A 15,908-nucleotide genomic window follows, 5' to 3' on the forward strand; every position below is an offset into this window, starting at 1 on the left:
TCTCCATTCTATCTGTGCAGTACTTATGCATTTCATTTTCTCAAAAGGGTTACTCTTAACTTATCCCACCTAGCGATATGCTAGAAACTGTGATTTTATTCTTCTAGTGGTTTTTATTACTAGCATAAAAAATAATTTTCTTTTGAACTCATATTTCTAATTTGCATCCCCAAACAGGTTCTAGAAGTTATTTCATTTTCACATCTTTGATGCCTTCCAATAGCCGAATTTTTATATCAATTTAGCAACTTTTATTCATTTGGGGGTATTTTTACAAATTACTTTTAATACTTCAGCATTAATTTGTATTGTGGATAAAGATAATCCTGAAGTCCATAAATCTGTTATTTAGAAGTCAATATCCACGTTTGAGATTTGTGTGCATAGAACATATGTAAATATGCATAATATGTAGTCACTATTTATATTTACATCTCTGTAATTTCTGTTTAAGTTTGTATGTGTTTAATCAATTTACACATACACATATAAAGCCAATTTTTTCAAATTGGTGTAATTATTTTTCCTTTAAAATTTATATGATGGTAGCATGATATTAATCTCATTTTTTAGAATGTGGGGATTTTAGAACTTTTTTTAATGTATTTTAAAATATTTGTTGGAAAATGTTATTTATTGCAAGTTAATGTTTATTTTCCTATATATACAGGTACATCTGTTCTACAGGTGACAGCCACAGATGCAGATGACCCCACATATGGAAACAGTGCCAGAGTAGTGTACAGTATTCTTCAGGGACAGCCATATTTCTCTGTTGACCCCAAAACAGGTGGGTATTTTATATTTCTATTGAAATTATTTAGCTATTATGTTGCAGTTAATTAAGTCTTGTTGGTGAAATGCAATGTACACAATGCAGATATGTGGACTTTTTTCTTAGTGTTTTTGTAGGCTGGTTCTTACTTTAGCACTATGAAATTTATAAGTTGCTATGTTTTGCTGAGCACTAAAATGAGCCTGCTGTGTACAGAATTAATTCTGCATCATGTCATGATATGAAACATTCAGCCGAACTGCAATAGCACTCTTTCATCTTTTCAAGCCTCTGTTTAGGAAGTGACTCAAGTATGCCTAATACATGATTTTCAATGCTTTGTTTTGTCTGAAGGATAGGCTTGGGAGGATTATTGGATATATGCTTCAACACATGCCAATATAAATTGTTATAATTTGTGTTTTTTATAAAACCTCAGGACTGCCATTTAACTGAAAATTCATTCTAGGATTTGAGAAGTATAATGAACTTAAATATTTATGCTTAACCTCTATGCATTACCTTTTTTTTTTTTCCACAAAGTGTAAGTCATGTATAATGTATCCAAACTGTTTTATTTAAAGAGAGGAAAAATCTCTTTTGGGGATGGGAGTTGTTATTAGTTTGTGATTTTTTGAAGAGCATTATTATGATAATGATATTAACATGATTATACATTTTAAGTGTGTATTTGAAGTCCTCAATAATTGGTAAATATAATTTAAGAGAGTATACTTTTATTTAAATTTGTGACTGTTTTTCCCTGTCTATATCAAAGCTTTAATACTGAGGGGGGAAAAAAAGGGCACACTGAACAGTGTAGTTTTCCCTAGTTAACTGTAGGGAATAATAGTGACTTTTTAAATGTGCTGGAGTGAATTAACTATAGCGTAAATGGTTTCCCTTTTACTGTTTTTGCACTTAAGTTGCTTGGCTTGTGTACACTGGTCTCTGTGGTACCTGGAGATGTACCCTGGTTTCACTACAAGAGAAGTGTATCTCTGCCATCTCAGAGAGATTTGAGGTTAGTGCTGCTTTGATTAGACCAAACTCCCTGACCCTCAGAGGAAGGTCTGTCTCAGCCTAGAATTTTCTATAAATTTGGGGGGTCATGTAAGAAAGGCCTGGAATGGAAAATCTGTGGTACAGCCCTCACGTTCTCCTTGCCCTTAGAAATATAACTAGTTCATATTTCCAAAACTGTTTAAGTGCTCTGAAGCAATAACCTTCATTTTTTATTTTTATAATGGTGTAGAACTTGTAGTCTGGAGCTGCTATTCAGTCAGTGAGGAATCATAATGGAAATTCTCTGTATCAAGTCTATATCACACAAGAAATAGCATTGTTGTATGTATAATGAAACAACAGATGGTAGTGTATTTTCACTCCTCAAGCCTTAGGCTTTGACAAGGATTTAATAACACTTTATGAACCTAAACTCTTTTTGATATTTGTGTAGAATATGAAAATTATTCTGATACCATAGTCTATGAAAAAGTGAAAATGAGATAAATAGTGTGACAGTGGAAAAGCAGGAGGAAGCTTTTTGCTTTAATATGTTGCCATTTTATAATTGTAGAACAGCAGTTAATTTAATTTGCCATGATGAAACGGGAAGAAGAATATTGGAAAAGATGGGAACTTCTTGATGAATAGCATTTTTCACTATAAAATTTCACTTTGAATTTTTGGGGTTTAAGACTCATTTTTTAAAACATCACTCTTCTGAGTTTTCAAGCATTTCCTTGCCTTTTTTCCTAATTCCTCAATTGTTCAATTCCAGCTTAACTATACTTTATCTGGAAGTCTTCTGAATTTACACTTACATGCACAGACTTCCTTTACAACAAAGGAGGTCCAAAAACGGCAAAGAGAAAAGTCCCAGTGTTCATGACTGAATGTTGTTTATGCAGCCTGGTATCATGATCAGTAAAGTTTCTTGAAGCTATCAGAAATAGAGATCAAGCTCTAATGTGAATACTAATCTTAAAAAGTCTGCTACTTCTAGCTTAGTACTGCCTATACTTGGTTTTAAGCAACTTAATATCTGAAGACATTCAAGTTATGGATTTTTAGAAGCCTAGGTTAGAATAGTTTAAATAAGATTATAGAATAAGGCTATGGAATTCATACATTTAAAGTATAATAAAGCAACAGCACCAAATTACAAACTCTGAAGCAGGAAAAGTTTGGCAGAAGAGCTTTGTCAGCTTTCCTGATAAAAGGCTCTTCTCCGCACAAAGTGGGGCAGAGGAGCAGTGCAGGGAGAGTAAAACTCCTGCCCTAAATAGACTGGAGCCTGAGCTCCTCCTAGGGTTGACCCAGGACAGCTTCAGCCCTATGGGCCAGGGCTGAAACCCATCATGAGGAACCAAAAGGAGACGCTGCCCTGACCACCCTTCCTACTGAGAAAGTTACTACTTACAGGGCTCTGGGACACATTATGAGATGCAGATTATGGGAATCGTACAGACTTACTCTTGGATATCTAGAGGAAGGACCATAGACAGGGAAAGGGATGACTGAGATGGACTGGGGAGAGCAAAGCAAGAGACAATGGAGAGGTAAGAGGATAAAAGGGGCCAGCCATATGCAGACAGGCTTTGCTCAGCACTGTTATCTGGCCATGCCCTTCCCTGGATCAGCAGTCTGTTCTGTGTTTTATTACGCTCCATTTCCTGAGTAAAAGGTCTCGCTCTTGCATGCCTGTGTGAGTGGAGATTTAAGTGCTGGCTGCTGGAACAGGACAACGAGTTAAAGGGGTCTGGTGCGTGTCTGGTGTCAGCAAATGGAAAATGCAGACTGTAGGTGTATTACACAGGTGTCTATGCTAGTATGGTATTACTACATGGTCAGCAGTCTGGATGAGTGGTTTGGGTGATGGATGTCCATTTGGCCCAATGTCCAGACCAGAAAGCTCAGAGTTAACTGTTGGAGGAGCCGAGACCACAGTTATCTAGAGCAACTGTGTGGTGTGTGGTTTGGTAGTCCTGTTTGTAGTTGTGTATCTCTGTGCATGAGGCAAGGGGAGACCAGGGAGCCAGGAGCCAGCTGGATGGCATTGGGAACTGAGTGCCCAAGGGGTCAAGGTACTGCTACTGGGTGTACTCAGTGTGTAAGGCTGTGAGGGATCAATAAGTGCACTGGTATGAGTGCAGATGTGGGACAATGTCCAGGATAAAAAGGGGGTGTGCACCTGGAGCTGGAGGGCAGTTGAAGGCCCCAGAGTTGGATGTCCAGATTGCGCCGAGTGCAAGGCTACTGGATAGACCAAATATAGCAAGTTACAGGAGCAATCCATGGTGATTGTTGTGAGTATATTTCCAATTATAAATCATCCTTCCTTCTGGTCAGCCGGAGAAGAATGAGGCTGTTTGTGCTGTTTGTGTTTGAGTGCTGAGCCGTCCCATTGGCGTGTCACCCGCTGCGCGTTGCATCTGTGAATGTGCCTTGTGGGAACAGCGCTTGACCTCACATTGCTTCTAAATAATGGATTAAAAATAGGAAGGTGCAGCAACCTCATCTCCATCAGGCCGCCAACAATCTAGTTTATCAGTTGATTTGCTCTAAGACCTGTGTTTTGTTTTGTTTTCCTCTGGGGAAAAATCGTGAATTCTCTGCATAGAAATTTGCTGCAACTATGTAATTTTCGCTGTGAGTGTCAAAACTACTTTCCATGCATAACCTAAAGTTTTAAGACTTTCAAAATCAATTGATATTGAATGGCTTTCTATTAATTGCTCTCTATTTGTGTTTATTAATTACTTTTGGTAATTATCTGTGGAGTGTAATAGTAACTAGTTATGTAATTAATAATTACCTGCAATAGCCTCTAGTGTTTACGATTTGTTTTCCTCCCCATCTGCAGCAAAGCACTCAGCTGAAATTTTATAAATAAGAATGTTCTAATAACTATGGCAAAATGGAGGGAATGAGTAAATGTCTAGATCTTATATATATTTACAAAGATTATTCATATAAGAGTGTATGTTTTCTTAAATAAAAATATTCAGGGAACCCTAGAGAAGATTAAATGCTTATACTTTTATAGTATCATTAACTTCTCTGTAAAGAGAAAATAAAAAGCTAAGTTTTTAGTTAACAGGGGAGCAAATAATTTATTTGGATACTTAGTGTTTTAATATGGTTCTCCCTTCTCCTACTCCCACCTTTTCACATATGCATCCCCTCCACTACCTGTCTTCAAATTTTGAGCATCTTTTGAAATGCCTAAATACACATGAAGTCTTTTCTGGAGAGTTTGAACTACAAATTCAATATTCCACCTTTCCCAAATAATGAGGTCTTTCGATCCATAAACTTGATCTGGGATCGATCCTTGCTTGTTCTTTGCTCATGTCAAGTGCGGCTCATCAAACAGCAGCAGCCAACAATTGACTGGTAACCGAACCCCAGGAGCTCTGTTTTCTGAGGAAACCTCAAGTTAGACTATGTGCTTTCAGTCACAGCTATAGCAGCACACTTTCTATTGCTACATGCTTTTGGAATGAAAGAGAAACCTGTAGTCCAATTTGTCTGCTTACATGGTAAATGCTATTTGGAGTATGTTAGTTTCACATGGCTCTTTGTAGGTACATCCATCTTTCTGAACCACATATACAGAGCAAAGTAATGTGTAGGGCATGTCTTTTCAAATCAGCAGTTCTGCTGCAACTGTTGTAAAAAGAGGGATAAAAACTCCATCGCAGTTTTGAATTTAAGTGTAGATATTGGCAAGACAGAAAACTCATTTGTAATTGAATTGAATATGGAAAAAACCTCAGATATTAGTATTTGTATTTATAATGTTCTGCTGTTTCATCAACAATACTACAAAGATCTTAGTCATGTATTAGATTGCCTGGTTTTTTGTTTTACTTTAAGATGTTAAATAGTAAAGAAATATGTATTTCTATTTGTCAAAGAATGTCACTGCAAATTAGTCTGGGGTAATCATGAAGTGTGAGATGAGTGTCAGTCTCCTTCTGCTTTCTGTCTTCACAAGATATGAACAATAGCTTCAAGGATCCCTATTGGAATATGAATCCCAATATTACCAGGTAGATTGTGCCTGGGCCAGTCTGACCCTTGCTGCTAGGCCAAAGGCGGCAGCTGTGGTGTGTCACCCCAGAGACACCTTTAGCTTGCTGGTGGTTGCAGCTGGGCAGCTGAGCAAGTCCAGGCTTGTTAGGGGCTCCGTTTACCCCAGGAAGAAGGCTTCAGGTGAAGGTGAAGACAAAGGAGATGGATTCTGCTGGAGGGTTTGATATCCAGAGCTTTATTCCATGGTCACAGAGGTCTGAATGTCAGTAACAGCTCCAACAGAATCCCGACCACATGGCCTGATTCACCTTTTAAGCTCCCGGGGCAGGGGGAGGGGAGGGGACAGGTGAGCCACCAACCAGGTGGGAGGGGCAGGGTCTCAGGGGGGGATGACACCTAGACAGGCCAATGACCTCTGGGCCTGAGGGGCATCCTTTGAAAGTGACGAACCACACGACGCCTTGCTGGAATGTTAAAACTGATTAACAGCCCAGCAGGGGGTGAGGGGGGAAGGGGAGGAGGGGTATTTGCACACCTGGGGAAGGGACCCCAGTTTAAAACAGGCTATTACAGCACACTGCAGCGGATCCCTACGAGAAATTACCTACTCACTGATTATCTAGTTTGATTCCTGACTGAGAGCCCAATACAAATGCAAATAAACACAGTCCCTGGCTGAATAGATGCTTCCAAACATAGAGATGAGCCTCATAAACACCAATTACCCATCCTGGAAGTTCAAGATTTTTGTCCACATCTGTAACTATTCTTATGCATTTTTTTTTTAAGTTCTTGGTCATGGTTCATATGGGAATGGCAGGTTTTGTGGCATTATAATAATTAGAGTGCAATTTAAAAGTTACATGTGCACTCCTCTGCAAAACAAGAAAAATATATTGTTTATCAGCTTATTCTCAAGTTCAATACGGCTAAATAAGCATGACTACCTAAAAGTATAATTAATTAATCTATTAAAATAAAGTTCTTTTAGTGGTGAGATATTAACTATTAATTTAATTAAGGCCCACTGAATTGCCTTATAATAGACAAGATAATTTATATAAAGGCAAATGTAATAAACTTCCCTGTTCAAAAAAGAAGAGCACTCTTTTTATGTTTTAGTAGAACAGCCTGTCATGGTATCCCAGATAAGAATCTACTGTCCTAGATGAAATAATGATATTTCATGACCCTATGTCCCTGTATACAAAGAAAATCATATGAGTTAAAAATTAATTTCAGAAATAAATTTCTGCCACTTTCTTGAACAAGCATCCCTATTTTTCCTCTGAAGAATTTTTCCTTTTTTTAGTTGACATATCTTAGTGACATCTGTTTAATGAGCATGTATAGTGGGGTTAGTGATTCCCTGCTGAGATGCAGGTTAGTTCATTTTGGACTGCTAAATTAATATGAAAATAAATTTTGTTTAGCAATCTCATTGCTTTCTGCTCAGAGGCTCCAATAATTTTTAAATGACCTTACAGTGCTATAGCAGTATCTAACATAAGTTGAATGCTTCTGCTCTGAAGGAATATCTTGTGACAACACCCAAAATCCACGTCTAAGGCACCACAGCCAGTTCCCAGGCTCCTGTAGACATCTTATAGTGCACTTAACCTCGTCTACCTACAGTTTTTGCAGATGGGCTTTTAAACTGTAACTGGACACCATGTGTGTAAAGGACAATGAAGCTGATGAAGGGTCTGGAGCACAAGTGTTGTGAGGAGCAGCGGAGGGAAATTATGTTGCTCTATCTGGAGAAAAGGAAGATCAGAAGAAATCTGATTGCTCTCTACAACTGGCTGAAAGGAGGTAGAATGCACCATGGTGGAAGTCTGTCTCTCCTCACAAGTAACAAGTCATAGGACAAGAAAAAAAGGCCACAAAGCGGCCAGGCAATGTTTAGGTTAGATATTAAGAAAAAAATCTTCACCAAAAGGGCTGTCAAGCATTGAATTTTGCTAATGACACATTCTGCTTGAGCTAGATAAAGAAATGCCTGTGGTGAAATTTCTGAACTTTAAATGTTCTTGCATTGCAGAACACTTATTTATAGCTATTGGTGAAAACTCCATTATATGTATTGGTTTCTACTCAGTATCAAGGGGAGGTCACAGTCAAGAATCAGTTTGAAAATTTAGTTATTGTAATGAGTGATACATTTTTCTAAAAGTGTGCAGGATTAAAATAACATGATTTTGTGCATAGGTACTGAAATTTTATCTTGAAGTTCTAATAACTGTATTTCATATTCAGGTTTACATAGGTTTGATTTCCCTCAAGGAATTTCTGAAATGTTGTAACAGAAATTACATCTCTAGTGCAGACCTTTTCCAATGTCTGCACTTCACTGACAAGAGGATCACTAGGAATTCACACTCAAAATTTGAAAGAGTCTTACCTTGTTTTTCTAATTCCACCAGGTACTGTGCAGTGCACTCTTCCATTCCTACAGGAACAGAAATATGTGCATCATGTAAAAATATAGTCATGAACACTTGTTTGAGTGTCATCTGTCAGCTTTAAGCTAAGAGTAAATATTGTAATGTCTTTTGCTTTCAGTTTAAAGTAAATATTGAATTTTCTACACCTACAGTTTTGACACTGTAAAAAAAACTTCTCTGAACAATGGACTTAATTCTCACAGTTTTCTTTTGTGTTCAAAATATTGATATAGTCTTACTGTTTTCCCAAGAGTCATTTGGAGAATAACTCAAGCCATCAGACAGCAGAACAATCTACTGCTTCTTTTAGGTTTCTGGGGACAACATTTTGATACAGTCAGAGACTTTCTGAGGGCATTGGTTCCACTAAAAACCTTGTTGCTTAGACCTTGTTTTCCATCATTATGGAAACAATGCAGAAAGTCCTTTTCTAATCAAAAGTGTACAAAGAGGAGGGGCAGAATGTTCTGTTCAATCTAGCTCATTTACTCTTAGGATTACTGATATTTGGTGGTATATCATCCCTCTTATATATCCTTATGCAATTTTTGGCATCCACTTCCAGGAAACTTTGTGGAGCAGGCTTTTCAGGGCACAAGATGGATTGGTCACTCATCAGGAACAGTGTTCTGGCACTGTATTTTCTTTGTTTGATATCTACCAATATTTTCTCTCCCAGCATTCATCATGTAGTTAAAAAGGACAGGCATAAGAGGCAGCAAACTGGGAAAAAAAGATTGCCTGATGTTCTAACCTTGTTTTTCTTCTCCTGTGAGATGAACCATGTGTTTTGGAGATTGAGTTCGACTACTGTACTGTGTTCCTTTCGTTGGTAGACATGCTTTTATTTATGTGTGTATATATTTTTAATCTTTCATCTGTAAATACACAAACATGTTTTTCCACTTAAAACATAATGATATCTTCATCTGGTCTAAGCCTGGTAGACAGCTCAGCCACACAGAGCCTCTTACTCTCTCCCCACACAATGCAATGGGGGAGAGAAAAGAAGTGGTGCAACTGAGATAAAGACATTTTAATAGGGAAGGTAAAAGTAATGTACACAAGCAAAGGAAAGCAAGGAGTTGATTCACCACTTCCCATGGGCAGGCAGTAGTTCAGCTCTCCCCAGGAAAGCAGAGCCCCACCACACATTACAGTGGCCAGGGACAACAAGTGCCACAACTCTGAGTGCCCTTTCTTTCTCCTTCTTCTCCCCACTTTTATGCTGATTGTGATTTCATGTGATATGCGATGTCCCTTGGGTCAGCTCTTCCAGCTGTGTTCCTTCTGAGCTCCTTGTACACCCTGAGCCTTGTCAATGGTGGAATGGTGTGAGAAGCAGAAAAGTCCATGTTGCTGTAAGCACTCCTTGACAAGGCTAAAACATCCCTATGTCATCAGCACTGTTTGTGTCACAAATCCAAAACAGCACCATAAGAGCTGCTATGGAGAAAATTATCTATCCCAGTCAAGATCAGCACACAGGTGAAGCACTGTTTTAATTTGTGTTACCTGACTGAAAGTCCTGAACTGAAAGCAGTGAGACAGCCATAATCATGTAGGATAGATTCTGTCACCACATCTTTTACGGTCTTTCTCTTAGATATAAAATTGTTCTTTGTTCACCATTTAAAGTCTTTGCTTTTACTTTTTATTAGACATTGGAAAAGGTTCCTAATCTTAATGTTTGTTAGGCTTGGCTTTTCATACTTCCAGGCATTCACATATTTTCAGAGGCATTGAGGGCTGTAAGGAGTTTGCTCTATTTTGTAGGTCTAAAATACCATGCTGTATCTATTAGAAAAAGTTAAAGATCCTGATATGAGGAAAACATTACATTGCAAGTGTCTGTAAAATGTCTGTTTTTCTAGAGTAGAGCTATTTTTATAAATATGTGTTTATCTCTGTGTCTTTGAACTTTAAACAAGGGAGATATGAACCAATAATTTAAGTTCCCTGTTTTTAAACATAGAAAGCTTATTCATCCAAACAAAGTTTGAAAATTACATGTGTGATAAAATGTGTTTAACTTTAGGGAAAGGGGATGAATAAAATTTCACCCTAAAGCAAATAATACATTACTGTAATTTTTAGCTCAACTGGGATGAGAATCAGGACACTGACTGAGAAGATTAATGCACTAGATTGTTAAAAGGCTCTGCCCCAGTCCACATGTTGACAATCCTTTCACAGATCAATCTTTATTGTTGTGAAAAAAAAAAAAGGCGGTGACTTTATTGTCTTTAATTCAGGTAATAGGTGTCCTTTTTCTAGACAAGAGGTTATTATTTATATATGTAGTTCTAGAAGAAAGAATCACCAAGGCATTGAAAAAAATTCTCCCCACACACACCCTTGAAATTTTGGCTAGAGAAATGAAATGAAGATATAGAACCAGGTATTAAGGTGAACTTCACACACGTGTCCTAATTCATACTTATCTCTCCATCTTGATCCCCATTTCCCTTTTCCAGCTTAATTTTCCCTTTTGTAAACTGTTACGGATATTGCTATAGTTGAGGATAATAATTTCAAAATGCAGTTATAGGTGACAATGGAACTGTGCAGTGGTAGTGAAAACGAGGCAAAGTGTCCTTGAGGTTTTATTCCAGGGGCTGTTATCTACTGACTTGGTAATGGTAAAATATCTGCTTATGGTTGGTGATACACTGGTTAAATATATTTTTAAAGGACCTAATTTCTTGAAGTTCTGATTCATGTCGTTTTAGTTTTTTGGCTTATTAGTTAAGGTTTTTTCCGATATATTGTGTTAATAATGTTATTGTCTTAATAATAAGCTTCATTGAGGTCACATTTTTGCCTTTCATATTTGATATTTTATACTAATTCACGTTAGAGTGGACAAGACCAGTTGCAGTAAACATGTGAAAAGGAAACTACAAATATAGAACTGATTGAGGATATTGTTTTCTTTTATATAATTTTTATTAATAAGTTTATTTTATTTTGTAATTCTTACAAGTCCTGTGATTTAAAAACATAGTTACTCTCAGAATTCATGAATAATCTACATTAGGCCAATAAATATGTATGCGTCTGGTTTCCCACCAGTCTCATCTCTTAGAACAATGCATACATTTTCAGTGACAATTTGAAGAAATGTGTCTGATAATACCTTGTCTTGTAATAAACGATACAGAACAAAAAACTAGTATGATATCAATGATTTTCCAAAGAATATGTATAAAGAAAATGCTCTTCAAGAAATCTTAACCAGAAAAAAATAATCCCTCTGCGGTTGAGATGCCTCTCAAGAAAAACTGAACAAAAACTTTATAAAATTAACAAAACCTCCATATCTTTTAGCCATATACATGAACAAAGATGTGCAATATATATATAAACCAATTTTGCACCAGTTTTACAGTGAGAACCACCAAGATGACATTTAGGGACTGTTATAATTCAGTTCATATCTGACAAGAGAGGGAAAAACAAATTACTTTCAGAAAACACCAAGAAACTTGTGATCTATCCAGAAAATTCAACATTTTCCAGTTGTGTCTTCTCTGTTTGCATGTTTTTCTTTTGAATATTCAATTTTGCCACCTTCCCACCATCAGTGCCTGTGCAAGTGGGGAACGTGAAGTCTTGTAATAAATTTAGTCCGTTTCCCTTGGTGGTGTCCATCTTTTCTGAATGTACTCTGGAGTGTGTTTTCATTCCCTTGCCAACTATGTCAAGCCCAGGAGCAGCAGCAGAATCAGTACAAACAGGCTTTCCCTGGTCTCTAAGACTGAAGATAGGCTCTGATCAAAATCAGTAACCAGCAAATTCACTCCTTTCTAACTGCTTTTATGAGTTGCCATCATATTTCTAAAATTACATTTAGGAGAGACTATAACCAGAGTTCCTGTGACTCTGGGACTGTATTTCCAGTAGAGGATTCTCTTTATTTTTTTTTTTTTTTTTATTTTTTTAAACTTATCTTTGCTTACACCTACATACTGTAACTTGATTTGTGAATGATAGTAAGAGTTAGTTGTTTGGTTTGGTTTTTTATAAGAATTAGATTAGTCATCATGTATCAGCCTGGTCTGTGCCTGTCCCCAGGTCCAAGGAGGTGCCAAGGCCTGGCACTGGGGCTGCTCCAGTGCCCCTGTTTGGGGTGGAACAGGCTGTGGCTGCCAGGCCCTGCCATCGCCAGCCTAGGACCCTCTCCTGTCACTCGGCCCCTAGAAGCTGCCAGCCCCTCTGGTGCCCTGACAGTGCTGCAAGCACTGCTTGTCAACAAACTTTTGTAAGGTGGATGTTTTTCTTCACATTTTAAAAATAATTTTTAAAATCCATCCCACAGTCAAAAAAGAAACAAAAAAAACACAAAAACCCCAGAGCTTTTCAAATTTGCAGTCAGTACATTCCTTATGAAATATTTTAAGCATTAGGTATAGCCCCTGAAAATTCTCATGCTAGAAGAGGCAGAAACAGATCTGTGTTCACTGCCCATTGCAGAGGAGTAAAGCTCTGTCTGCAGTCTATAATTTAGGTCCCTGAGGATGTGGTTTTTTTCTTTTCACATAGTTTTGTCTTGTTTTTCTCTTGTTACACTCTTCAGGACTAAAGCATAAATATAATAAAAAAATTCATGACCATGATTCAATGTTGAAGTACTCTAAATTTGCTGATCCTCTTTCTATTTTCTTAGCAGGCCCTTATTTCCTTCCTATTTCCTTATCTAAGTGTAAGTATTTCTGTTACATAGAATTTTCAAAACATGCTTATGATGTTTTCAAGGAAAGGTTCAACTCTATCTGTAACACTAAGAAAGGTGCAAGAGTAGAAATCTGTCTGGAATTTGGTGAAGTACTCGCAGTCCCAGAAGCAGATATAGCTGTCATGGGAGCAATCCTAAGGGAAGTGGGTAGATTAAATGAGATTTTATTCTCTTCCAAACTCTTCTTTCAAGAAATACATTTTAGATCAATAGATTGCATCTACAATGTCCAAATAGAAAATGCAACAATTCCCTGTATATCTAACCACTATGCCAGTTAGACTTCACTTTACTTGAATTGAAGATGCAAATACAGTGAGGGACTTCAGAAGCTTAGACTGTTTCTTCCTCAGAAATGTCTCTTATGATGAGGTTTTCTTTTTCTCTATTTTCTTTGTCTTCAACCTGAAATGGCAACTGCAAGTATCACAGCATGGAACCTTTCCCTTCAACGGATGTCCCAAGTCTAGGCTTTAATCCAATTAATATCAGTTCTGATTAAAAGTTATATTCATGGCAAAATGGATCTGTAAAGATCATCTACAAAAATAACTGCATCAGTGAAATATGTATGTGTGTTTATTTGTGTAATCCTTAACCTTTGCTAAAATATTCTTCTGTGCTTTAAAGAGGAATCCTTTATTTTGAAAGAGGACACCGTTTCTGGTTTACTTTGCCCTTTTGAAGAGAATACAAAAAAGAATACTGCTTTAAATTAGGCAAATTAAACAAAGTTTTAAGTTTTTCAACACAACTTTGCACTCCTGTATAATCATGCTTCTGGATTTTTCCTTATAATCCTCTGTTTTAGTAAGTAGATTAGATTTGTTTCAGATCTGATACAGTCTCCAAGAGATTCTCAATAATCCTGATAATATATATTAACTATTGCATTTTCTGATTCTGAAAAAAAAATATGTATTTTACATCAATTTTTTTTAAGTACTCAATTTTTTTCTTCTAACCTCTTATTTATGTAATGCAGAACATTGTCCAAGAGTTTCAAAATGCTCTGGTAAACAGCAGTTGCAATGTATGCTGAGCTATTAGAAATAGTACAATTCATTAAAAAATGTTATAACACATATCACACCATCTTCTTGTTTAGATAATATCCCATTGATTCAGGAAACCAAGAGTGAGTAAAATGTAATATGAAGCACTTGTAGTACAAATTAATTTGACTTGTGTAGCAGTTTTTAAAATTCTTTTTCTTTACATAGGTTTTGGATAGTCATCATTCTTTTAAATTCTGTATTTCTGTTTTTTCTTGAGGTGGAACCTTCTTTTTGCTGATAGTTTTTCCATTATAAAGATCTTGCAAATGAATTCTTAATTTGGAGTGCTGAAAAAATATTAAGCAAATATACCTAAAATCAGCATCTGTTAATTTTAATAAATTTTGAAACATCCATTTCTGGTGTTGCTTCTTTTCAGAGAAGAGTAGATATGAAATAATTAAAAAAAAAAAAAAAAGAAAATTTAAATATAGTTGCCTAGTCTGTGACTTTTTGCTACAGGGTGAAAAGAGGGTGATACATATTTACCATCCATGTGTTTATCTTAGGATGCATTATTCTTTAAAGATATGAAGAGTTATAAATTCTGGTTTCTCATAGGAATGGCCTCCTGGTATAGGAACTTGTTTGGGTTTATATGTTCCCTTGTTTGGGAACTTTGTAGTGTTTATATATCAGATACATATTACCACCAAAACAAGCATGAGATACATGGAACTGACTCTTTTTTCTTGACCAGCTAACCACACAAGAGGTGAAATGCCCACAAATATATTTCATTTGAAAGTGGATTATTCTGGCTTCACAGGAATTTTGTCCACCTGGCAAGACTTTAGGAACGCCCTAACTTCCACAAACATTTTTTGTAGGTGATCTACTGTATTCATCAAGTACTGCATTAACTTCCCTGTAAAATCTAGTAAGAATTTTTTTTCTTCTTGATTAATTCTCAATTAATAATACAACTAACAGATGTTGCCAAATGACAGCCACAATGCTGTGGTATTTTAAATTTTTTCTTCTTTTCTTTCTGAAGATCCTTTCTGATGGAAATACTCAGGGTGAATTTCAAGGCCTCGAAATTAAAAATGATTCATGTAGCTGCTGACACATATTCCTAGGTAGAAGCAGAATAACAAATCAAAACGAAATGTCCTTTACATTTTCTACTAAGTCAGCCATTTTACTGAAAAGATTCTAAATTATAACTAAAATTTCATTTTTGATAGGGCTGTACTACATGGGAAGAACATAAAAATAGGTTAAAAAGTAGCAGTAGTTTTAAATTCATGTAGGTTTAAGATTTTTTAATCTACCTTACATTTTATCTGCATTACTATCTATCTTTTATCGATTGTTAGGAATCTTGTACCATTCATTTTATGACAAATAATGTCTCCATGTAGAGCATGAGTTGAAATACTCATTGGTGCAAATATGGAGAGGAAAATATTTTTTTATTACAGGATGTAGGACTTGTAAGAATATCCAGACACATGCCTTTTGCAGTACTTGCAACTTTTGTGGTACTTTTAAAACCCAGCCAATGATGTTGGCTGTGCTGCAAGCTGCCTGTGGCTCAAAAGAATATCAGAGTACCTGTCTCCAAGAGTGCCATAGTTATCTCAATTCACTTTATATCTGGGACTTTCTTTAGGGCTCACTTAATTTACATACACATAAGGACAGTCCACCGCATTCCAACCAGTCAGTGTCCCCTGACCACATCTGTACTTCCTGTCCTCAGGAGCAAGCAGGATCTGGGGACAGAGGCTTGTGAAAGGACCAACCAGCCTTTGAACTGGTGTTCCCTGCCGCTGTGGGCTTTTGTGGACATTCTCTGCTTTCAGGACCCTGCTTGGTGCAGAGTCAACAGAAGATCAGAA

At 36.7% G+C, this 15,908-nt stretch overlaps 1 protein-coding gene across 16 annotated transcripts in view; it reads left to right on the forward strand.

Annotated features, from left to right (window-relative positions):
• The window catches only part of CDH18 (cadherin 18), a 491,833-nt gene that overhangs the window by 368,548 nt on the left and 107,377 nt on the right, over positions 1-15,908 (forward strand). For all 16 annotated transcript variants that reach the window (XM_074545340.1, XM_074545332.1, XM_074545380.1 and 13 more), the window contains one exon: positions 671-790. In XM_074545340.1, coding sequence (XP_074401441.1) covers positions 671-790 — 120 coding nt within the window. The remainder of the gene's footprint in view (positions 1-670; positions 791-15,908) is intronic.

Source organism: Zonotrichia albicollis, chromosome 1 (assembly GCF_047830755.1).
Source record: "Zonotrichia albicollis isolate bZonAlb1 chromosome 1, bZonAlb1.hap1, whole genome shotgun sequence".
NCBI lineage: Eukaryota > Metazoa > Chordata > Aves > Passeriformes > Passerellidae > Zonotrichia > Zonotrichia albicollis.